Below are 24,943 nucleotides of genomic sequence, written 5' to 3'. Positions count from 1 at the left end.
ATCAGCTAGCTCTATGTGCAAGTGGGTTTTGCTGTTGATTTTGTCCTTGTCGTAATATGCTGCTCCCATTTTTGTATTGGTTCATGTGCTCGATTTTGCCAAGTACCTTAAAAAGCTCTTCATTCTTCAAATAACTCTAACTTAAGTGCAGAAGTAAAAATGACATGGCATCAGTCTGATCTCCCCTTAATTCATAGAGACCAACGCTCACTCACTGTTTACCTTATTTTAAGTAAATGGTTAAATATCATGATCCAAAGTGTTATTTTAATAAAAAAAGATCTGAATTTAACTTAATTCCTTACCTCAAACACTGAACAAAAAAGAAGGGAAACTTACGTGAAATCTTCAATTTGGTTGAAAAATGGTTTGTTTCTTGTCCTGCAGGTACTCGGGCGATGTTTCTTGACAGTGATGCAGGTCCACTTTCAGTTCCTCTCACAAGCTTTGCAGAAGGTCCAGCCAGTGGCACACTCCTGCTTTGCGGAAGCTGTAGCGCAGGAGAAAAAGAACATTAGTGGGGCTGGAGCCTCAAATTTAAGCCCCACAAATGAGCTGGAAGATGCAATAAGATCATGGAGAGGAGCAGCTGAGGTACGGAGGTCTTACTGCAGTGACACTGTATTTAGTGAAATGCCATTTACATTAGTGAAACCTAAATTCAGGATGCCCTAATAAAGGAAGAAAATCTGATTTTAAAGACATACTACATTTGAAGGCGGGGACCATGGTGCAGTTAATTTCCGATGCTAAAACTTGTTTTACCTATACAGTTGATTCTACTACCTCTGCTCTGTGTCAGGTTTTCTTTGTGATACGATTGAACCTAAGGAGTGCACAAACAGTGGAAACAGCTTTTTGTTATTAGTAATGAATTAAAAACGTTCAAATGTGGTTTGGCAGACAGAGGGAATCTGAAAGAACCAGTACAAGTCCTTGCAAAAACAGAGCAAAATCTTGATGAAAAATAATTCAGATAATGTCTATTTCTCTTAAATTTTGAGCATGAATTCTGTTTCATACATAAAGATCTTTATGTAACTTTTAACACTTTTGTCTTCATGCTGTTAAGCTTGGTGCATCAGTTGTTGGAATGTTAATCAAATTACTTAAATGTACCACTGTCAGGACTTTATTTTCACAGACACTTGCCATCTGTGGAATCCTTACTTTTCCTGCTGAAAAAAGTCCTTTCCAGAGATGAATAGTTGTATGAGCTTTCTGCTTTCCCTTGCACTATTGAGGTCTGCAGCTGATAGATCAAAATGGATTCAGGCTCCAAGTGCCCCCTTTACTTAAATTCAAGTAACTCGGAGCGTGTGCTTTTGAAGTCGAATTTGGCAGCCCCCACAGGCATGTTAATCATCTTGACTGCAAATCTTGTCAAGGTTTCCATTTATCAACTAACATCTGCAAGGTATATGAAAGCAAACAAGTTTCCTTCAGAACTCAGAATGCAGAGGAATTGCCTGTAATTTTTACTGCGGTATAAATTGATTTCACTGGATTTGAGAGTCTTTTAGGTGTATTATGGATAATTGTAACAGGTCTAATTCTGGTACAGCTTTACTCCTTCTGCATAAAAATAGTTAATTTTATGTTTAATATACTTAGTTCCTTAAAACTGCGTTACAATTTCTATAAATGCCCTGCAATTGCTATCAAGTTTGTTTAAAATGTGGTTAAAATTAAACTTAGGTTTGCAGAACGCTAAGGAGGTTTTTTACCTCCTTAACAGGCCACTTCAGCTATTTCTGTTAATAAAACCGGTATTTTGAAATAGAGTTTAGTACAAGTATTACAGTAATCAAATCCTTTATTAAATACACATGGAGAGGAGAAGAGAAAAATGCAGATTTTCCCCAATTCCAGAATAACAATAGAAGGCACTTCTCTGACTTTTATGATTGACTAAAATAAGTATTTGTGTGGGGTTTTAGGATAGCATAAGAAAAACCTGTGTTCTGTAAATAAATAAAATCTCTCTCCTAATTGTAGACAGACTAATACGCAATTCCTTTTTAGTGGCAGGGAGATCTGAGATACTGAAATCTTACCAAATCTTTACATTATGGAGTGGAAGGCAATCCATTATTTCTGTGTAAAATCAGCCTCTTGGGCAGCAGAATACACTGCTGGTTCAAAATGAAGTTTAAGATGATGGTTTGTCAATAGCTCAGAACTATTTTACCTTTTTAAGATTTTCAGTTGGAAAATGCTGTAATTCTGTATGTGTTGATGAGGTGCACAATGTGTGTCTGTCCGTTGGCTGTCGTACCGAAAATCCCCAGTTTGGACATCCTGCTTTAGAGCCAGATCCTTCCTAGGCTGAAAACCAAGCCGTAGCTGAGGCATTAAATGCAGTAGGCTTCTGCAGAAGAGTATGCTTCTATTTCTTTTACCCTGCTCAGTAGTGTAATATTTTACAGTTAAAACTAGATATTTGGCTTTTCATATTTCTTATTTTTCAAAATCGTATTACATAAAGCTGTTCTCTTCTTGTGCAAAGTTGATCTTGTAGTCTTGTGTGGCTCTTCTCAAATTGCACCATAGTAATCGCCCTTAATTTCATAAAATATATCCTCTTCTGTACACAGGAGTGTTTGTACACGAGTGAACCGATCTGTTTGTGTGGCAAGCAGTACCCTTTATGTTGAAGTCCCGACTCCCTCCTCTGGTGCCCACAGTCATCATGTGGCCAGTGTAACAGGATCCTCAGTGCCGGGAGGGAGCTGAAATAGTAACAGCAAACAATGCTGAGGGAAGCTGCTGGCCAACACTTATGTGCCAGACAAATTACGTGAGCCTTGGACTTTCAAAGTAGCAGTAGAGGTTTAATAAGCTGTAATAAATCATTCCTACCAGATCCTTTCCACCAGGTGCTGCTTCTTATCTCCTTTATAATGTTTTAAACTCAGGGGTTTTTTTGGTCTGTTTAAAATTTAAATAAGCTCGACCTGGTTTAGTGTTGAACCTCTTTACCCTGGATTTTGATTTTACATTACAGGCCACATCTCGACTGCGAGAAAGAGGCTGTGATGGGTGTTTGGCAGGAATTGAAGTTCAGCAGCTTTTCTGCTCACAGAGTGTGGCAATCCCTGAACATCAGCTCAAAGAGCTAAACATGAAAATTGACAGTGCTTTGCAGGTGAGTTTTTAAAGTCTGCTGCTCTAGTGCGCAGGTAATACAGTCCATGGGCCAAAGAATGAAGTGGAGAAGGAATGTATTACTGTAGAAACAGGTACCACGGGCAGCTGTGAGGGGGTTGAGAATTACGGCATTGGAATCTTATGATCAATGTGTGTATGCTGTAGAACTGAGTAGGGTAAATCTATGAAATAATTCTTGCATATGTATCCAGCCACAATGGCTGCGTGCTTGTTTACTTACTGATACGCCTCTAATATCTCAACTTTTTGTTCCACGTCAGGCATACAAAGTGGCTTTGGAGAGTTTAGGCCATTGTGAATATGCAATGAAGGCTGGCTTCCACTTGAACCCAAAAGCTATTGAAGCAAGTCTTCAGGTGGGATCTGCTAAACCTGTTCTCTTTCATCCCTCCTCGCCTTGAAAATAATTATTTAAAAACATAAAATTGACTCACATTAGGTTTTCTAATGTCTTCATTTCTTCTAATTGATCTTTTGTTTTATATTTCAGGGCTGTTGCAGTGAAGCTGAAGCCCAGCAAACAGGAAGGAGACAGACTCCGCCTCAGCCAATTCAGTGTGAGCTGCCCACTGTACCTGTTCAGATCGGATCTCATTTTCTGAAAGGAATATCCTTCAATGAGTCTGCAGCAGAAAACCTGAAGCTGAAAACGGTAATAACCCTGAATCTAACCACAGGATGGGGGTGGGGGGCGTGGTTTGTGTGAGGAGAAGAAAGAGTAGAACTCCTTAAAATTCAGAGAACACTTCAGTAGAAGTTCAGTGCTAAACCTGTATTTAAAAGTGTGTATTTTTAGCCTGACTTCCTGTGGAAACAAGATGTTGATAATATTGTAGGTCCATGCCTGCTTCTGATAACGTTTTAACCACCTGGGCGAATTCAAATTCAGTCCAGTCCGAGAGAAGCATAGAAGCCTAGGAGGTAATGAAGCTTCCATGAACTTTTTGGAAATAGGTGGGTTAAGTATCAAAAAGTGGAGAGGAAAGTGCACCCAACCAGGTGATGCACTTCAGAGCTTTCATCTCCTTAGGTGCCAAAATAAGCCTGGCCCAGACCCTTCTAGTGCTAAGGGAGGGACTTGAAAAAATATTTTGTAACAAACCTCTTTTCAGTGTCTTCTTAGAAACTTTAATCAATTTTTTAAAAATAATTTTAAATTGTAGAGAAGTGAATTGTATTTTCAGTATAAAGGAATGGAAAAGATGTCAATTCAGAAGTAATTTGGGCAGTATTAATCAGCATTTTCATGTTTGGTTTTTTTTACATAAGCCCAGTTCCTTGCTCCTGAAAGAGTTGAAACAATCCACAGCTCAAAATGCTGCTTTTCTGTTGTCTTTGCAGTGCTTTTTGTAGTTTTGATTAAACCCTTTTGCAAGAATATAAGCAAAAATACTGTTTATGATTTTGGAGGAGTATTGTGTTCCAGATAGCAGAGGTCTTCCATATTTCTGTTCTGCAGTTGAGCTCTTCTAGTTATACAAGGCTGTTCAGAGGTAACAGACATTATAGTTTTTGGAAAACGTGTAGAATAATGATAAATACCTACAGAAGCATTGGTGTTAACATTTATGAATCCCGTCTGTAATAAGACAAAGTTTTTAATGACTTTTTTCAGCACACAATGCTGCAGTTGATTAAGGAAGCTGGATGCCATAATGGACTTACGCCACGGGACGACTCTCCTGTTACTGAAGTCCTAAATCAGGTTTGCCCTTCCACATGGCGAGGAGCCTGCAAAACTGCTGTACAACTCTTGTTTGGCCAAGCTGGACTGGTAAGTAACTACCAAGAGGCTTAGCAAAAAAAAAAAAAAGGCTTCTTAAACATGTGGGAGAAAAACTAGATGTTTTAAAGAGTTCGGAAATTAATTTCCAGTGTCTTTGTGTTGCTCCATTTTTAACGCTGCAGCTAAATTGATTTAGGAGCAAAACGTGTCCTCGTAGAATGCAAGTTGGTAGAGGGCATCTGTAGTTGATAGGGACAGAAGAATGTACTGTGTAGTTTGTAGTCTCCATTATTAGAGAGTACACAAGAAATGAAACTCCTAATTCACAGTGAAATAGAAAGAATTTTCAAATCTATAGATGGCCATGTCAAAAAGAAATACCCCTTCCCCCCTTCTCTCAGATTAGCTTTAAAAACTGCCCTTTTTTCATTTCCTCTCCTTGAATGGAAGCTGGGTTTCCTGCCCGACATAACCCAGGATGTCCTCTGCACCAGGTAACGCTGCCTGCCGTCTCCAGCAGAGACGGAGCAACTCAGTGCCTTGCTGTAGACACGTGTGTTCTTTAGAAACAAACCCCGTGGATTTTACACTCTGTAAATAGCTGTTAAAAATAGAAGCTTGGAACATAATCTGATAAGAAAGTGCATTTGTGCTCCCATAACTAATTACTGCAATCTCTTAATTTAATAAAGCGTTCATTCATGACATATGTTTTTTGGAGTACTGTGGGTTTTCCTTTGACTGGACAAATAAAATGGGGGCAAGAATGCAACAGGGTAGGAAGGAAACGCAAACATAAAGGTACAGCGTAACCTGTGATCGTTTCTGTCAAGTGTTCTTTGAATCATCTGTAACCTACAGTGAGGTAAATGCTTGTTGTTAATTCATATCCTGATTCATTGTTGAAGGTGAAGGCAGGCCATCAGGACTTAACTAACTGTAATTTGTGATGAAAGGATACATATTGCTACTTACTTTGTAAATATCACATTTTTCAAACAAATCACATAGCTGATTTAGTGACTTCGACTTTCTGTCCTAGGTCATTAAACCATATAGGGGTTTTGGTACCATTACTAGGCTCTCCAATGATGGTGAATGATAAATTGTAAATCATAAATTTGTCAGATATTTCTACTTTATTGTTCCTTTGCTAGATATTAGATACTCCCTTAATATTAAATATCTGGTAGAGAAATAGGTTCAAATCATACTGGAATTCAACTGACTTTTCACGTAAAGAAGGCCTAAAATCAAAGGGACAGGCCATCAGTATCGTGACAGCAGTGCGCCTGCAATCAGTCCTCACTTCCCTGCGATACCGGGATTTAAGGATAGGAGATGGTGCATTAACCACTTTGTGTAAGGAAGCTTTCCAGGGAGGTGTAAGAAGGTGGCGTCTCTGCAAGGAGAGAAAGCAACTGTGGAATAGTAGGATTGATCCAATTTCTACTTCGGTGTTTTCAAGGAAAACATGTATTAAATATTAATAAATACAAGAAGAACTAGAAAAAAGGAGATGGTTAAGTGGGATTGTGTCTTCGCCTGCCATAGTTCGTGGCTGGATGCTGGGAGTCAGCAGCAAGGTACAGGAGGTGGGGCCAAGAAAGAACATTTCTCAGCTTCCTAACTCAGAGGAGTTCCTGGCTCCCCAGTGTCTGGGCGAGGAAGGCCTGGGAGGATGCTGTGCCTCCCACCCTTTCCTTTCCAGGGGGGGCAGAGTTGTGCACACCCAAGTCCTGCCCTGGTGAGATTTGGGGAATGGCCCGAGGCACATTTGGACTCAGGAGTCTGGAAATCCGGTGTCCCCCAGTCTAGACGTAACTAGTTAGACCTGCTGGTAATTAAAGTGCTGGTAATTCTTCAGGTTTATCACAACATTTGGAGAGTTGTCAGCATAAAACTTATTACACATTTTCCCAAACGATAGTGCTGATAGAAGGAATGTTATTTGTGTTGAATCATGAGTGTCTCCAAAGATCTTTGCATGGACCTCAGGTTCTGAAAGTAGCAGGTTTCTAACTTCAAAGGCACAGTAATGAGCTACACGCGTGACAATCCCTGCAAGCCTTCTCTCTTCTTCGTTCTGTCTCCTTTTCATTTGTTACAGTTTGGAAGGGTGTGAGGGTTGAGATTTTTCTTTATAAACTATGTGCCATAATTTTTTACGAGATTCAATTATGCTTGTATGTCGCCTCATGCAATGATGAGAAATTGCAATTTGCTTGTCCAAAGCGTTCTTTGGGTGGGGATGAGAGAGGAAACACCTGTAGAACAAGAACAATAGATGTCTGATGCACAGGAAGCTATCCTCTAAGCACCCACCAGGCAGGGAGGGAGAATGTGTTTATTTTAAGTTTATTTCGTGTAATAAATGAATCATGGGACAATATTACGTAGGCTTTGGTTTACTGCTTTTAGAAACTAAGCTGTCTGCATTAGTGCAGAATTGTGTGTAAATTTGTCATTTAAATGCCAAACTTAAAAAAGAACATTACTTGACAGTCTCACTATCTTTAGCCTGTCTTGCCATGTGCTTTTTAAGAAGAAACTCTTAATTAAGAGTGGAAAGCACAATGAGATGTGAATTAGTTGGCGTTGTTATTTTAGGCTTCAGTTTTGTAACATAAGAAATAATTTTATAAGTGCAGTTTTTCAGTTTTTACCTTAGCATATAAATTAAGAATTGTATTTTCAGATTTGGGTTAGCTGAAGAAGTCTCCATGTTTGAGTAAAAGCAACGTGTATTAAAATAGTTGAATTCAGAAGATGAGTGGAAATAAAGCTGTGAATGGGCCTCATGCAAAGCCATGAACAGGTTGAACTGAGTCTCCCGCCATCCTTCTCTAGCAAAAACCAACATGCGTTGCAGAAGCACTAAATCTCCTAGTAATGGTTAAATCCCAGATGTTGTAACTCTGACCAAATGTTGAGAAATGTAACACTTTTTTGAAAGGGAAGAAACAAAGATCAGAGGGGGGCAGTCACCCCCAGGAAAGCCCAGCCCGCAAGCGCTACCCTGTGCCACCGCCAGAAGCTGATCCAGGTCTGCACACAGCAGAATTTTAGTTCTGACTCACAGGTCTGAGATGCAGACAGTATTTTTCTTGGGAGTTGAGAAAAATCACTCCTAAGTTCATCTCTGCTTATCCTAATTGTAATTGCAATAAGCTGATTCACAGGTTTCCAAATTACTTAAAATTAAAATGGTAGAAATACAAGGAAAAAAATAATGGAGTTGCCCTGTTATTAAGTGAGAGGTATTTCCGTGAGTGGATAATAGCATGGCGTTTTGTCACTCTGCTTAGACATGTTTTACAAGTTTGAATAAACTCAGGAAAATGCTTAGAGTCAGCAGGGGGGAAAACTAAGGCCTTGCGCTAAAATATCTAAAAGGTGGGAAATAATTGTGTTCAAGTGTCATTGGATGGTTTCGTTAGAGCAAGAGAGAGGAGACTCCCAGCATTATTCATATTTTGCATTTCTTCATAACCAGTAGTAGACGACCAGTTAGAAGTGGAACCAGTGTAGGATGATTACAAGAGCCAGTAGTATCCCTTGAGGCTTACTTCTCCCAGAGGACTTTTGCCATGTCCAGGATAAATGGTACAGCTAATCTGCTAGTCACTGGAGCAAGGACGGCTGACTGCTGCCAAAAAGCTGCTGGTTCAGCATGACCAAAATAGGAAATTATGGAAATGATGAAAAAGGCCAACCCCTGCAGACTGGACAACAACAGAAAGCACGAACCAAATATGGAACTTACTATCACTGGTATTAAAGTTTAAATGAAGCTGAAGTGAATCCATTCTTCTCAATTCCATAAAAAGAAAGGTTTATGACAGAAGGTTAATTTTCAAGACTTTCATCTTCTGTATATCTTCATGATGTCTTACAGAAGGCTGAGAATTCAACAAATTGGACACTTGCTTTTCTTCTCTTTTATGTAAAAGGGAATTAATTAACAGTACGGTTCCATTAGGTAGAACTGTGAAATGCTGGTGTGGCATCTTATAAGGAGGAGGGGGTGTTAAGAACTGTCAGCTATGTGAAGAGTTTCAGACTATGTCTATACCATATCATGCACTGCAGTTAAATTATTTAAAATATTTTGATAAATAGGTGTTTGGGAGCTATTAAAGTAGTAATAGTGCCAAACCTCTCGAATGTCAGGGCTGTTACACGAAGCCATTGATAACTAGCACTGGTAGGTAGAGCTGTTGGGAACTACGTCATGATGCATAACTACAGTGTGCAATTGACAAGAATTAAGTTCTTGACATAGAGGTTATTGTATCATACTAACCATTTTATAGTCTTTCTTTTTTAGATATTAAAACTATTGGGTTATTTTTTACACCTGTAGCTTGGCAGGGAGGTGAGATGATTGCATCTTAACTACAGGGGTGGTAAAATAACTGGAACTAATTCTTAAAATCATTTCCCTTTTATTTTCGTTTTCTTTGCTAGGTGGTTGTGGACACAGCACAGATTGAAAATAAAGAAGCCTATGCTCCTCAGATAAGTTTAGAAGGATCCAGAATTGTGGTGCAGGTTCCATCAACTTGGTAAATAAAAATACTGTATTGCAGATTGTGCTAATAGCTGTGACTGAACTACGTAGGGGAAAATCTTGCAGTACAAATGGAAGAGAGAATTCCGTTTCGTCCTTAAGTTCCTCCATCTGGAACTGCTTGAATGCCATGTTCGTGACGGACTGACAGTTGTACTTCAGCTGTCTTTGTGCCAGTGCTGCCTCTGTTGGAGGCAATAGAAGAGAGGCACTGAAACTAAAACAGAATTCTAAAGAAAAGTAAAAGCTTGATGACGAAAGAGGTGGTTTTTTTAAAAAATAATGCAATAGTGTTCCTGTTATGCTCCACCCTGGCAGGTCCTCACAGCTGTTCCCTCAGGAAGGCCAGGAATTAGCTGAGATGAGTGTGAGAGCTTTAGCTCCTTCTTCACCGCGCTGTTCTTTATGCGCTGTCACAAACCACAGAGCTCTGTGGTGCAAGAGTTTAGTTGCTGCCTAGGAAAGAATGGTAGGAGTGATTTACAGTTTAGGTGAGGATTTCTTCCCTTTTGAAACAACAATGTGGAATTAAAACGCTTCCTTTCTCTCTTACTTGGGAGTACTCAGTGTTACGAATTTCAGTACAAGGCAGTTCATTCATCTGTGTCCTTCGCGAGAGCGCCTGTTACTAATGGTACCAGTGGCACGTCCAGAAGTACGAGGCAACTCATTGTTTACCCAAATAATCTTTAATTCCTCTGGGGAGTATAAACTGGCACTTCTCTGTTCTCTTTATGTAAATTGCTGTAGTATGAAAGAACTGAAATAAGGCGGAGTGGTTTGAGGCTGGCTCCGTGTGCTCTGGAAGAGCTCCGCCTGCCGACGCGTGGCGAGAGCGCCTCCGTACCCTGCTGCTGCGGGGGCTCCTTCAGTGCTTGACTGATGTCCTAACCTTTAGATTTAAGTTGTTCTGATTGCACCTCATGTTCAGTGACATTGAGGAAAATTCACTAATCCTGCATCTTCACAGCTCTGTAAAGTCTTCCCCCGACTGCTGGATACACTGGGTACTTTCCCGGGGGAGCCTGCCAGGCTGGGGGCTCCTGAGCCCCCCCAAGCACTGGGGCTTGTGTCAGTCTGCAGAGTGCCTTTGCCATTTCCCAGAGAGGGGCTTTGTGTAGTTGTTATTTCTTACCTCTCTGCCTCAATTATGCCTGCTCAGCAAAAGAGCTCATCGTTAATCATGATTTCAAAATAAATCATGTAACTCTTAATTTTACAGTTAGATTAGTTGAATATACAACAGGAGAAAGAAACCAAGGGCTGCAGGCGTAGGCTTTAGGAGCCCTCAGGCATTCAGACATGAATGATCCTGCCCTTACTAATTGCACCTCTGTAGGAGCAGAAGCAGTGCATCAACTGGCCTTATATCTGACTAGTGTGGTAAAATTGTTTAATGTAAAAAGTAAACATTTTGATTTTTAAGTTAAACTTAATGATTTCAGGTGTCTGAAAGAAGATCCAGCAACAATGTCTTTGCTGCAGAGGAGCCTGGATCCAGAGAAGACTCTGGGACTAGTAGACGTGCTGTACACTGCAGTGTTTGACACCCACCGGTGGAAGGAAGGAAGGTACGTCTCCTCTTGAGTCGTGCTCTGCTCGCCTAGTGTAAACAAAGCCATCATTGTTGAAAGATCTGTACTGAGGAATCGGATAGTGCCGGTTCATCAGAAGGGGCAAACTGAGACCAGGAAATGGGTAATTTATGTAGGTACCTCGTGGATACATGCAGAGATACAGCAGTTGTCTTAAAAACAAACCAGCAGCTTATCCAAGTGTACAGAAGTCTTTGTTTCTCTCTTGCAAAGATACTCAATTTATATTAAATAAGTCTCCATTTAGGTCTTGAAGTACAAGTAAAATTCCTTAAGGAATGGAAAGTAGTTAATGCTATTGCAAATACTAGTAATAATTTGCATTGTTACCGTAACAAGTAGCAGATGAATTTGGCAATCTTTGGTTTTGTTTCTTCCACTAGCTGTTACCCAAATGCACGCTTCCTCCAATGTACAAACTCAGTTATGTATGAGATGGTTTGATACAGGTGTTTTTGTTGATGCAGGGAGCAAGCTTTGCCTTGTATTCAGATCCAGTTACAGCGTGAGATCTCAGACTTTGGGAATCAAGTTGACATGCCATCCGGAAATGGAAGCAAATCTTCAGGTGGTCTACAAAAGACGTTCTCAAAACTGACTTCACGGTTTACAAAAAAAACTTCCTGCACCAGTACAAGTAATACTGGAAGTTATTCAATCCCCAATACACCTTCCAAAAATGTCTTCATAAGTTCCAGCTCAGAGGAGAAAGCTAAAATGCCCACTAACATGGATGCACGGTTACAAAGCATTTTGAACATTGGTAACTTTCCTAGGACCGCGGATCCACTGCAGTCAATCCAGAGCACAAATAACCAGCTAGTGAATGGGTTTCTAGTTGACAGACGGGACAACTTCTTCAAGCCAGATGATGGCAAGGATGACAAAGGTATGAACTTACCAACTGACCAAGAAATGCAGGATGTTATTGATTTCTTGTCTGGTTTTAACATGGGCAAATCCCAGCAGACTTCTCCGATGGTGAAAAGAAGGAACTCGGTTGCATCCTCTACAGCAACAGAACAGAAATCAGGAACAGTCCAACAGCAACCGCAGTCTGTCTCTCATGCGCCGCTGCATCCTTCTCAGCAGGGCTTGTCGCAGCAGCAGCAGTCCCAAAAGCAGCAGCAGCAGCAAATGCAGTATTACCAACACTTGCTTCAACCTATTGGACCACAGCAACGCGTACCTGCCAAATGGCTGACTAATTCTTCACAGCAGCCAGCCCAAGCTGTTGGAGCTGGATTGTCTCATATAAACCAGTGGAACAATCCCGGTTTTTCAGATTTAAGCTCTGATTTGTACAGCTTGGGTCTCGTGAGCAGCTATATGGACAACATGATGTCAGAGATGTTAGGACAGAAACCACAAGGACCTAGAAACAACACGTGGCCAAATCGTGACCAAACTGATGGAGTGTTTGGGATGCTGGGAGAAATCCTGCCTTTTGACCCTGCAGGTGTGTGTCTTTTTCCTTTATGATGGTTTTTTTATAAGAGTCCTTTTACAAAGAATACTGTTAAATATTGCTAGCAATAACTGTCACTTCCTAGTGCTGTCCGCCAGATGCGAGGGTGCTTACAAAGACAAGCAGGTATTTATATGCATGCCTTTTTTCTTTTTTAAAAGAAGGTGAACTAAAGTACAAGAAACTTTCATTAATAAATAAGAACGTGAACAAATTCCTTGTTTCTCGTCCTAGGTGTAGTTCTGGCCTTTCCTGTATGGACCACATCAAAGTACTGAAACAGATACTTACAGATCATGTTCCTCCTATTGTTAATTTCTAAAATTGTTTAAAACCAAACTCTTGAACTTATCTATTTTACCTCTCCCCACAATGATCCTTCCTGCTCTTGCCCAGTCTGGCAGTTGGGAGATACAGCCGGATCACATCTTTCCCGTATCCCTGCATTTCCCCCCCATCACTCTGCAGTTCCACGGGAGTCATTCTGGTTCCTCTCCTACAGCCGTTCCTGCAGGGAAAGGCTTGGGTGCCAAAGGGTTAGAGACTACAGAGCAAGTGCCACGTGGTTTGCCAGGTGTGTTTGAACCACCAATAAACTGTAAATGCAGAGGGATTATTGACAGAGATGAAGTGAAATAAAATTTTGTAGCCAAAAGCAAATAGCTAAAGACTATGAAATTGACCGTAGCGTCTAAGAAGAGATTAATGAATTCTTCTGATAGCAGTCCTGAGAACAACTTACAAATCTGTTCTCTCCTAACAATAATTTGTGTTGGGCTGGAACGTAGCTACAGAAACTTGGCAGCGTGCATTTATGGAAACTGCTCGGAGGGAGGCAGCGCTACAGGAGGAAAACCCTTTCTCAAACCAGGAATCCTTTCCCTGTGCCCCTTTGCATGCACCTGTGTTAGGACTGCGTAGGTGTCTCAGAAACCAGCCCTTTTGGCTCATAATTATGATAGTTATTTTGTCAACTTAATTGGTAAATTAGTGGAGTTTATAGAGCAAAAATAGGCATCGTGGTTATGTTACCAAAAGCTTCTTAATAATTGCAAGTCTGAATTAGCATCATCTTATTCAAACATATTTATGGCATATACTTAAGGATTGTCACGACCTTTAAGGAAGGATACAATTATTTTCACCAAGCACCAAATACATGTATGTGTAGGGAAAAACTGCATGTATACGACGGACTGGCATTGTTAGCGTTTTGAATCCCCTGTATTTCTGTAGTATTTTCCTTTTGATCTACATAAAGCTACTAGTTTTGTTCCTTTTGGTACGATGAATATCAAGGACTTTGAAAGCGATTCAAGTTGATAAATGGTATCTGATATTGTTTCCGCAGTTGAAGTGATAAGTAAACAGTATTTTCCACAAATCTGGGGTGTTAAAAAAAAAACAAAACAGAAACAAACAAAAAAAACCCTTCCAATTGAATAGATTTTCCTATTGGAAAGGTAACTTTTCTCCACATAACTTGCCAGGTTGAGCTGTGCTACAGGAACTTGCAGTTTAAGCTCTAGTCAGTGTAGTACAGAAAACTCACAACACAAAAGACTTTTTCATTTCCAAACTTTCTTAGGACTTCGTACATTTGTCACTTGAAACAAATGGCATTACTTTTTTGAATAAAAATAAATATTTTTAGAGCCTGAAGACGATGTCTCTTTTCAGATGCAAATCTGCTAATTAAGAATTTATAAAATTGATGGCGCTTCATGTCGAAGACTTAACTAGCTACCAAAATGTATTTTGCTTTTTTTTTTTTTATCATCTGTAAGGACTTGATGAAGGAATGTTGTAGTAAGAACTAGTAGAAGGAATGTTGATACCTCCAGGTCTCTTGAATTATTTTCACAGATGTTGAAGAATAAAGTAAAAAATATACCCGATGAAAAGCTGTTTACCTGATATGTTTTTATTGAGGTAAAAATCAGCACGAGTTGCTATTTGAATATAACAGTAATTTAACACTTAATGCTACCTATAGGAAACAAAACCTGCACGCCCTTTGGAATCTCTCTAGAATCTGAACGTAGCTGTGAGGATGTGTCTGGCTTCCAGCCTCGTCTTTAACTGGCACAAAGCTCTTTCTCAAGGAGAGCAAGTATTAGTGGGAAGGTTTTGTTTCTGTACAGCTGTCAGATAGCTCTCTCCCTTGCTCCTATAATAAAGAATGTGTAGAAACAAAAGTGATTTTCTTCATTCTTGTTTTAATTTGCATCCAAAGAAATGTGGAGCTGCTCTTTTCTGAATGTGCCAAATGAAAATGAGGAAACTTTTCTCCTAAATGCTGAAGGGAACATAGGGATGCCATGGAGTTAGAGACTGGTTTCTGCTTTCCGAGCTGGGTGTGCTTGTTGGATGCTCCTCAGGCCAGTGCTGCCTGCTGTGGTTACTGTGCAGGTAGCCTAGATGGTTCCCAGAAATCCAGTCAGATTGCAAAGTCTTCCTTAAAAAAAAAAAAAAAAAAAAAAAAAAAAAAAAAAGGCGGGGGGTGGGTGGGGCAAAAAGAAACAGCAGCTGTGGAAACTTGTTTACACTGACTCCTAATCGTATTCTTTTTAATACCTGAATTATTTGCTCTGGTCAATTGAGCTTTTAAAACACTTTTGGATTGAGGCTTTTGCTGTGTCTGCTCGAGGTCATGCTCATCACTTACCAGATCGCTTAACAGGTGCTTGGACACATAAAGCACTTGAAGAATGGAAGAATTTTTATTTTTAATAATTACTTTTTTTTATGTAAATATCAATCTCATTCTGAAATATTTTGCAGGTCAGGATCAGAATGTTTTTGAAATTGTTGTGTAGTTTCTGTAGGAAGTAGGTAATTTCTGGGCTCTGTGTTCTAACATGCTCAATCTGACATTGTGATTTCTTGAAGCAGGCAGGATCACAACAGGGCTGGGAATCTTGTTGCAATTGGGAATCAACTATAATTGACACAGTCTTTTTCTCTGAGCTTGGATAAAGGTACAGGCTCTGATTCCCTCAGTGTCTGCCGGTGGGACAGTGGAGCTCTCGGTGTATAGCCATGATCACAGTGACAAATACTACGCCCCTGAGGGAATGCAAGGGGCAAGTATACTTCCGTGTGAGAACTATTATCCACCATGCTGCGTATCTACTTTTTAAAAACGTTTCACATTCAGTGTTCTTCCCTGCTCAGTGAAGAGGTATCAACTGTTGTCTGGCATTTATTATCGGTGAGGGAATTATTTTCTGTTGTGGGGTACGGTGAAGCCTGACCGATTAAATGAGGGGGATAATTGCAGTAGAAATAGCTGAACGTCAGCAACTGACTTCCTGGTTTCTTTTATTCAGTTGGCTCGGATCCCGAATTTGCCCGCTATGTTGCCGGGGTGAACCAGGCCATGCAACAGAAAAGGCAAGCACAGCACGTCCGGCGCCCAAGCAACGCCCGTGGCAACTGGCCTCTGCCTGATGATCCTCACAAAACCTGGCCCTTCCCCGAGTACTTCACAGAAGGGTAAGAGATTCGACAAGCTACATGGCTTTATTGGGTATGACTCTATTTTACACTCGGACTTGGCAGAAGGTAGGAACACTGGGTGGTTTTTTCCAATTGCTGCTGCATCTGTGAAAGCTGCACTTTATTATGTCAAGAGCGAGAAATGTGAACCCTTCCCGCTCTGCTGATACTGAAGCACTGATACGGGTGTGGTATGCTCTTTAACTCAAACAGAGGAAATAAGGAATGTATAGCACGGATTCATTCAGAACAGTTTTCTTTCAGTATTTTCAAAACCTGTAAGACCTAGTTTTGATGAAGAGAGATGCTGTGGAAGTTGCAGTGCCTGACTGAATTCGGCTCTCCAGATTTTAGCCGCTTAATCTGGCTTCTCTAAGGCATGTCACAGTGCCTTACAGCAAGTATGTTACTAGTTCTTAATCTCTTCCAAATCATAACTACTTATTACAACAGAAATATTTCAAAATCCTCAGTCCATTTGTCCATGATGTAATAGCTGTGATTCTCAAGTTTAAAACCACTAGGACAAGTATGCGTTCTAGCTCAGTTTGCAATGAAAAAGACAACTGCCTAGTGATTGCAAGCCCAAGATCTCTGTTTCTCCTTCCTGATCAGGAGAGACACTTTTAATTTATATAATTAGCTTGGTAAATTTTATATGAAGTGACTGTAGCAGACAAAGCAGTGGTGTGTTACTCAGAAGTAAATAAGTGAAAGTATTTGTTTTGCAAAGGATAGCTGTTCTTTGTGCTCTGAGGTATCTGCCCCCTGTGAGCCAGGCTCAGCGTGGCTCCCTGGGCGCACACGAGGACTAACACAGTGTTGTGTCTTGCAGTGACGTGACAAACAGCTGGTCTGGTACTCAGGGGGACTCTGCCAGCTCAAGTGACGAGACCTCCTCAGCTAATGGCGACAGCCTGTTCTCCATGTTCTCAGGGCCAGACCTTGTTGCTGCAGTAAAGCAGAGAAGGTGAGCGAAATGAACAGAAACACATACCACTTCCTACGATTCTTCTTTTGGTATTTTGAGTAGCCACACGAAGGCAGCCCCTGCCAACTAAAGGAAGCTATACAAGCATCAGTGTGCATACTACACGGATGGTATGATCAGGGTGTAGCATATCTGACTTTAACACTAGGGATTCCCAAATGGAGTTGTGTTAGCAGCTGTCATCTCAAACAAACTAGCATCTGTGCAAATAGAGAGTTTTTAGCTGGAATTCAGTATGTCTAGAAAAGATGCGAGGCTTTCGTTCTTCCATGATAATCTATTTCGGATGACACTTGTTTCTGAACTACTGAGGCCTCAGAGACCATCTTTGAATTGGTTTCTGCAGTGTGTACTCGGCTGCAGCTCTGTCATGTCCCCAGCGCAAATTCCCGTTTCCTGGCTTCTGCTGCAGCTTTGTGGCACTCAAGAAATACCATGGATAATGTTGTGTAGACTTCTGTCTCGCCTTGCCCACGCAGCTGTTCTAGTAGTTGTAAATACATGCCTGTTTAGTCCTTTATTTCTGAGAATATGAAGAGGAGGGTTAATTCCATTCACAAATAAGCTTAGTAACTTTAAAAGCCAGGGTTTTAAACTGTGAACAATCCATTTAAAAGTAGTAGTATAAACCACAATTACTTTCTGCTTTTCTAAAGGGCTGAACGCTTGGTATCTTTGGAACCTCAGTGGTTCCATAGATTAAGCAACTAAGAGAATAATGAAAAGCACAAGCATGAATTCCAACTGAATTCCAATCTGGGCTCATTCTCTCAAACTATTTTTCAAAGCCTTTTCTAAAAATAAAATAAGCTAGTTCTGTGGCCAAATATTCCCTTATTGTTTAGATCACAGAATAATTTAAGTCTTACATTTAGATACAAGATTCTGTCTGGTGCTTGGTAGCAGGAGAAGGTCAGTGGATGTGCTGCCAGTTCCCTGCAGACCGTACCTACGTGGCTGGTATGCGTTGCCAGAAGGGAAGTACGCTGATGTTGGAGATGAAACTCAGGCAAGCAGGTTGAAGGGAATTAACCAAAAGAGGAGCTGTTTTATGAATTTTTACACTTACGAAGATTTCGTATAGAGGGAACAGGAATTGAGCTTCAATAAATGCTAAACTGAAGTTAATGGAAGAGAGCTACCTAATAAGCAGCCACAGAAAAAGCAGTAATTATTTGTGTTTTTTAAAAAAGAAGCAGGGAAGGAAAACACAATAAGCATACAATGGGTGAATTAACCGGCCAAGCCACCAGCTATCTAGAGATTGATCAAGGAGCAACAAGCACAACAGCCTGTGCTTTATGTGGTGTTCTGAAGAGAAGAGCAGAAGGAAGTTTCCCAAGTGTGTGCCTCATAAATAAAAACTGCAGCTAAAGTAACAGTACTAGTGTCTTATGTTACTTTGAGGAAGAAAAACACTCTCCAAGTGAGGGTCTGACAGAATGCCACAGCTACAGCTACACAGGAAGAGAAGGGAAAAAGGTTGACTGTTGTCAAGCTGGCCTGCAAAGGGACTGCTTACCTACGGAGGCATGATGATTCGAGTGTGGGCATTATTTTTTATTTTTTTTTTTAAATGAAGGATCAAAGGATAAAAGATTCTGCTTTAATCTAAAGCACATGTGGTGAAGGATTCTATTTGATATTAGGTCACAAATTTAAACCAAAGTATACCATTTTTTGGCAGCAAACGTTTCACTTGCTCAACTGTTTCTTTTGTCTTGTCTGTAAAGTTACTTCAGAGAAGATACTTAACAAAAAAAATCAAAAAAACCACAACAGAGCAGACAACAGAAGAAAAAAGGCAATTTCTGGCAGATTTCTTTAAAATGGGCAGAAGACTTGCCTATCTTCCTTTCACCTCTGCAGAACTGCGTGCATTGCTGAAGCTCAGAGAGCCCCTGCCCTGCCACGCCTCTGAGTGTTCAGTAATGAACTTCTGCTGCATTGCTGCTTTTACCACTCCCGAGCAAAATACACGAAACAAGATGTAACGGCAGTACACATTCTGGGCTGTCAAGTATGACAGACCGAACTACAGAACGGTATATGGCAGTGGTGGATTAATGTGGGGGACTCCTTTTTTTTTTTTTTTTTTTTTTTTTTTTTTTTTTTTTTTTTTTTTTAAAAAAAAAAAAAAAGTAGTAAATGTCACTCTTTCTTTGGTCAGAAAACACAGTAGTGGCGAACAGGAACCTAGTACGCTGCCATCACCACCTCTTCTTTCTGCAGCAGATGACCGCAATCAGGTAAGCTGAAAATGGCTTGGCTTAGTCATTTTTCCTGTTTGCATTTTGGGGTGGTTTACACTAGGAAAACAACTAGAATAGCATCTGTATCTCCAGATTGCTTACCTCAGCTAAAACCCTAACCTTCTGCACTCAAGTAGTACTAGGTACTTATCAAAGTTACCAAGTTTAATTATTAAAATTGGAATAACTTATCTTTTTCCCTTGTAGTAGAAATTATCACAGAAACAAAGTTTTCAAGTTAAGCTAAGAGGCAGCGCACTCGGTTTGAATTGTCTGTGCAAAGAAAACTAAAGCATCACCAGATTTATGACAGGTCTTGCTGGAAATCTTGCTGTAGAGCGGGGTTACTATGTGTCAAGCAAATGTGCTGAAGTAAATAAGAAAAATTCTTCAATAGGCAGATATTCTAAGAATTGAGAGTGCTATATAAAGGCATCAATTCTGCTTTCAAATGTAAATTAATTTTCTGCAAATGTCTTAAGGAGGGATAAGATGCTGTGTTAAGTATTGTCTCAAAAAAGAGGTGTTTTGGTATTCAAACAAACAAAAAGCCCCCCAACCGCTTCTGTTTTGTCAGGATAACAAAACCAAAACCTGGCCTCCGAAGGCACCCTGGCAGCACGCGTCCTCTGTCCCCGGCGCGCTGCCCGGCCAGAGCAGCTCTCTGTACCCGCTGGGCAGCCCCGCCAGCCAGTGGAGCGACACCATGCAGATGCTCCAGTCCCCGGTCTGGGCAGCAGCCGGCGACTGCGCCCCAGCAGCAGGAATTGCCTCCAACTTCGCCTACGCGCAGCAGCAGCAGTCGCAACAGCAGCCTTCCCAGCACAAACAGATCAACAAGGGCTTTAAATCCTTCCCAGTGAAGCATGAACGCAGACCGTCTTACCTGCATCAGTACTAGTGGCTTTGCGTAGCGGAAAACGCAGCACAGGGCCAAACGGAAACGATGTACGCTTGGTCTCACAATTGTGTATTGGCTATATCCTGTTTATCTCATGAAATAGGGAATTGAGGGTGTTGGGGTGAGATATACAAGCTCTTGAATTCTGACGTACAGTGCTGAGCAAATATGGCCGATATGTTTGTTTGATGTACATGAAACAGCCCAAAACTGTGATGTAGAAATGCTTTTAAAAATGTGTATATTGCCTTTACTTTCACAACTTTTTTTTTTTAAAAGAACTGCTGAAGGACTACCATACAAGAAACACTGTATTTTATAGCTATTTTTCATATAGATTTATAGTTAAACATCTTACTGAAACACATCGAATATGTTGATGCAAATATATAGTGGTCACTTTGCTCAACACTGTGTTTAAATTTATAACGGACGAGCTGTAAAACCTTTGTATTCTCCATAAACGGCCTGGGGGCAGCTTTTTTTAAAATGAAGTGCAACAGCAGCTTTTCGTGTGCCACACGAGTTTGTTACAAAACCTGCAGAAACAGTTGGGAAATCGAGTTTCGCGGTAGTTTCCTTACTCTAAGCAAAGATCAGCAGATCCGTTCAACCTCGCGTCACAAATTTACCTGAGCTGCTTGAAGTAGGTGGCATCTGTGTGGATAAGAGGACACCGGTTTGCAAATAAATATACCATTTCTTACTGCTTCATTTGGCCAAAGGCATTATCCACACAGTGCTCCTTAAGCGTGTGAAAGTACAGCCTAAAAGACTACTTGCGTGTATTTAAAGTCTTATTTCAGATGCTACAGTTGATGAAAAATTGTGAGCTGGCTCAGAAGATACTAAACTGAAATGTGGGGTAGCAGTTAGTTAAAAGAACATTATTTTTTTTAAAAGGATAAAGTAATTATTTGCAGTCAATATGTGCCATTAAGTGAACCTGTGGAATTAGGAATAATCTTCCAACCAAAGTGGATGCGGGAGAGTGACTGGTGCTTAAAAACTGAAGAACAATGGTAAATATATGTATAGCTATCCCACTGTATAGTAATTGAGATTACAGAAGATTCTTTATATAGTTAGAGCTTATTTAAATTTTCATATTTCATCTTTGAAAGAGTCTAAAAACCACAATATTTTCTGGTATAAGAGTTTTGACAGTATTAATCTTATTTTTGTATTTTTCTTAAGTCATATCATTCTAATATGTTAACTACTAGTAAAATGGGTTATTAGTTCTAACTACATAATTTTTCAATGAAGATAAAGCACATTTGTTGGTTTTGTTTCTACAAACTAAGTACATCTATACCTAAAGATACCAAAAAAATAAATACGTTATATATATATATATATAAAGTATACACAACACTAAAACTATTAAACATTTGGGTATTTCAAACCCATCCACCTTTTTTGTTTGTATGGTGACGGGCTGTATTTGCAGGCCCAGATTGTTACCTTTTGTGCTGTTTGAGGATGCCAATGTTGCCTGTATTTATGATATTGTCACCATGTTTTCTGAAACTTCATACTTACCATGTTTACAAAGATTTGTTTGCTGTACATAGACTTTTTACAGTAATGTGCTTTGCACAATCAGTGTGGCTTCTGTCTGTAAATTGTTAATGGTCTGTACTACTATAATTTTTAAAACCCTCTGCTGAAAATGTTAGTGGTTATTTAACTTGATGAATGGTTTTGAGTTTCCTAAATCTTGTCATTTAGATCTAATATTAAATCCTAAATTTGGTTGTACTTACTGGTTATTCATACTAAGACCAAAATGGAAGTTAATGAAAACGCTTCATTTTGAACTTTTTCTAACAAGTGCCAAAATTATTGCTATAGGTTTTGCAGTTTATCCATAATTACAAATGCTGGCAAGTTTCTGGACCTACATAAGTGAATTGTGAAAACGAAGAAAGTTTGTCTGCATTTTGACCACGTAGGTGCTACTCTGTCCTTTGCTTCCGATTGTTCTGAACACTGGTAATTTTAAGAATTGTTGCACTTGGCAAACGAGTCTTGCCATTAAACTTCACTTACACTGCCAAGTGCAAGGGTTTGGTGCTTAGTTAACTTACCCTTATTGCAGTGCTCCTTGTGAATAGCTAATGCTTCTGAACTGGAACTGTACATTTTGTATTTTAAAGCTTCTGTAAAAGTAAACTATTTGCTTTATTAAAGATATACATTTAATAGGTCATACCTGTTTAAAATATGCACCTTGCTGAAAATGAGCAGCACCTTAAACTGTAACTTTGGTTTGTAAACAAAGATCTTATTTCATTAACATGGGATTATTTAACAGTTTGAAAATTGTCAACTGCCTACTTACTGACTCATCCTATAAAAATGAACGTTATGCACTGTACAGTCTGAAGCATCTGTACGGCTACTTCTTCAAGTAGACTGCATGAAGAACACGAGATAGAAAAAGCCCTAGCAGTGTCTTTGAACTGGTAGTGCAGATGGACATCGCCATTGAAGTGACTTCAATTTTTAGCAACCAGAGTAAATAGCTGTGATGGGAGTGAGCGAAAAGTAAACTCCTCCCCCATCCCTGACCGAACTATTAGTTTAGCTTATGCTAATTATGCCACTGAGGTGTGCAAGCAAGCTGTACTCTTTCTGGGTAAGAGTACACCAGTACGCAGCTGACCATAGATGTTGACAAATACCCAGGAAGCATATGAATCCATGTTGATTATGCAAGAATTTACTTGGTTACAGAGTCTGCAGTACAGCACACTTCAAGCACGAAGTCTTGACACAATAGGGCAAATACGCAGCCTTCTCTCAGGGGAATAAAGGCTTCATTTCTCCCTTGCACTTAATTGCTCTAAGTTATACAATGGTCCCATCCTTCCTAGAAAAGTTCACATTTCTGTTTCACTAAATCACTGAGCTGCTCCCTTGTTAACGTTACGTTAATCCAGAATATACTATAATTTAAAAAGAACATCTTTAGTTTATTAAGCACAATTCCTACAATACAAGATACAAGGCAGTCTACTGCTTATATATATGGCAATGTATACCTGACTTTGTCATGCTGGAGTTAGAGAGATGTTACCTAGCCAAGTGCTCACGCTGCTATTGTACAACCTCCATCATGAAACAGTCTCTGCTTCAGTGAGGCTGCAAGTCCTCCAAAGGCGTCTGGTAGCACTGTCCCAACAACGGGGCTATTTTCCGAAGTACACTACATGGAGTTTTTCAGAGAGGAACAGGGAGTATGATAATTATCACCCTTAAATTATGCTTATAGTAATGGGTAAAAAAACCTGGCAAGTATGGATGACTTTTTACCTGCCTTTCAAGCCCACACCTTCTCAGCTCTCAAAGTGGGACTCTTAAGTATTTCTACACATTCTTAAAGCATCACTGCTCGTGTCCAGGCACGCGGTCAGTCTACAGTCTTCTGTGTGCTGGGTGGCGTCGCATCAGCAATTGTAGCTAAATAAATGAGGTTTCTATGCAGGATATGCTGGTACCTGTGAGAGGAAGAAACATATTATCTGGGAAGTGTGTGATTTTCTAGCAAACTACTCACACTTCAACAGTCACTTTTGTAATCTGATCAATATTTGCTGTTAGGGAAAGGTAAAAAAAATTAATAATTTAAAAAATTTCAGGGCAAACACCTTCTATCCTGTTTTTGATCTAAAGCCCAGTATACTGCACTGAACTGCACTCTACCAAGTACCTTCTACTTACCAACTTTGACAGTAAACATGCAGGTTGAGATCTTTGTATGATCAACACTGAAAAGCTGCAGCAATGCCGGAGAGGAGCCCAGGGGTGGGAGATGGCAGAGCCCCGCTGCCAGGCTGGTCGGACGCTGCACAGCACAGCCCCGGCTCGGACATGGCTGCCAGCCCGTCTGTCAGCCGGTTTGAGAGCGGAGCTGTGGCAGAGGCACGGGCTGGATGCCTCGCTCGGCTCTAAACACCACTCTGCGCTTTACAGGCACGGGGGCGGGGGCAAGAAAAGCCTGCCCAACAGAGCTGGTTTTCATATTAACACAGAACTAAAACCTTGACAAAAACAGGCAGGCATTATTCTATACAGAATACGGCACTTTTGCTTTACAGGTCTGTGTAAATAAGAACTATAACCGCATTTTCTTCAGCGGCAAGAAACCTCTGGAGAGCAAGAACAGCCTCTCACTCTCGTCAGGGACCTGGGGACTGTGAGGCGCTCGGGCTTCCGCCTTGGCCCGGAGGAGGAGGCGAGTGGCCAGGCCGGGGTGGGAGCCCGCCCGCGGGATTCACTTACTGCACACAGTCGGTGGCCCGGCCCTTGCTCTGGTACTCCACGATGCACCGGATCAACTGGTCGTTCTCCTCCAGCAACTAGGGCACAGGAGCGCGCCGTCACCGCCCGCCTCACGCCCGGCCGGATTTACCTCGGCCGAGCCGGGAGAAGGGCCCCGTACCTCCGCCATCACCGCCCCCGCTTTACCTCAGCGAACCGGGAGAGGGGCCCGCTCCACCGCCCGCCTGGCTTTACCTCAGCCGGGAAAGGGGCTCATACCACCGCCGCCCCCCTCCTCACGCCCGCGCTCACCCGCTGCAGCGTCTCCTGGTTCACTTCAGCCTTCCCGCGCAGCCGCTCCGGCACGAAGGCCACCGACATGGCGGCCCGCGCAACGACTGACGGGAACCGTCCCCTCAGCACGTTTAGTCCCGCCCGTGCCCGGGCGGGACTAAACGTGCCCCAGAAGCATCGAAATAACGTCAAAAAGACTGAT

The 24,943-nt window shown here is 41.0% G+C and overlaps 2 protein-coding genes across 7 annotated transcripts in view; one reads left to right on the top strand and one right to left on the bottom strand.

The window, feature by feature from the left end:
* The window catches only part of GARRE1 (granule associated Rac and RHOG effector 1), a 62,567-nt gene extending 39,813 nt beyond the window's left edge, over positions 1-22,754 (top strand). For all 5 annotated transcript variants that reach the window (XM_063334594.1, XM_063334593.1, XM_063334596.1 and 2 more), the window contains 12 exons: positions 388-594; positions 3,008-3,148; positions 3,432-3,527; positions 3,662-3,823; positions 4,787-4,945; positions 9,368-9,465; positions 10,916-11,041; positions 11,533-12,524; positions 15,866-16,031; positions 16,870-17,004; positions 19,196-19,274; positions 19,855-22,754. In XM_063334594.1, the coding sequence (XP_063190664.1) occupies positions 388-594; positions 3,008-3,148; positions 3,432-3,527; positions 3,662-3,823; positions 4,787-4,945; positions 9,368-9,465; positions 10,916-11,041; positions 11,533-12,524; positions 15,866-16,031; positions 16,870-17,004; positions 19,196-19,274; positions 19,855-20,178 (2,685 nt within the window). In that variant the 3' untranslated portion in view covers positions 20,179-22,754. The remainder of the gene's footprint in view (positions 1-387; positions 595-3,007; positions 3,149-3,431; positions 3,528-3,661; positions 3,824-4,786; positions 4,946-9,367; positions 9,466-10,915; positions 11,042-11,532; positions 12,525-15,865; positions 16,032-16,869; positions 17,005-19,195; positions 19,275-19,854) is intronic.
* Positions 22,755-22,880: 126 nt separating this feature from the next.
* Positions 22,881-24,917, bottom strand: SS18L2 (SS18 like 2). Of its 2 annotated transcripts, XR_010071037.1 has the most exons (4): positions 24,760-24,917; positions 24,469-24,545; positions 23,500-23,684; positions 22,881-23,392 (listed from the first exon to the last, which is right to left on the bottom strand). XR_010071037.1 is itself a non-coding variant. In XM_063334602.1 (3 exons), the coding sequence occupies exons 1-3, from the start codon at positions 24,826-24,828 to the stop codon at positions 23,597-23,599; spliced, it is 234 nt and encodes a 77-aa protein (XP_063190672.1). In that variant the 5' UTR covers positions 24,829-24,917; the 3' UTR covers positions 22,881-23,596. The 2 variants fall into 2 exon arrangements, 1 of the variants encoding a protein (XP_063190672.1); XM_063334602.1 differs by having other exon boundaries at positions 22,881-23,684.
* Positions 24,918-24,943: the final 26 nt, after the last annotated feature.

This window comes from Chroicocephalus ridibundus, chromosome 4, assembly GCF_963924245.1.
Source record: "Chroicocephalus ridibundus chromosome 4, bChrRid1.1, whole genome shotgun sequence".
Taxonomy (NCBI): domain Eukaryota; kingdom Metazoa; phylum Chordata; class Aves; order Charadriiformes; family Laridae; genus Chroicocephalus; species Chroicocephalus ridibundus.
The sequence above is the reverse complement of the archived record's forward strand: the minus strand, read 5'-3'. Positions and strand labels throughout refer to the sequence as shown.

Coding starts and splice junctions, on each gene's coding strand:
- SS18L2 (XM_063334602.1), bottom strand. CDS start 24,828: ATGTCGGTGGCCTTCGTGCCGGAGCGGCTGCGCGGGAAGGCTGAAGTG. Junction 24,546..24,759: donor ACCAGGAGACGCTGCAGCGG/GTGAGCGCGGGC, acceptor CCTGTGCCCTAG/TTGCTGGAGGAGAACGACCA. Junction 23,685..24,468: donor CGGGCCACCGACTGTGTGCA/GTAAGTGAATCC, acceptor TTCCTCTCACAG/GTACCAGCATATCCTGCATA.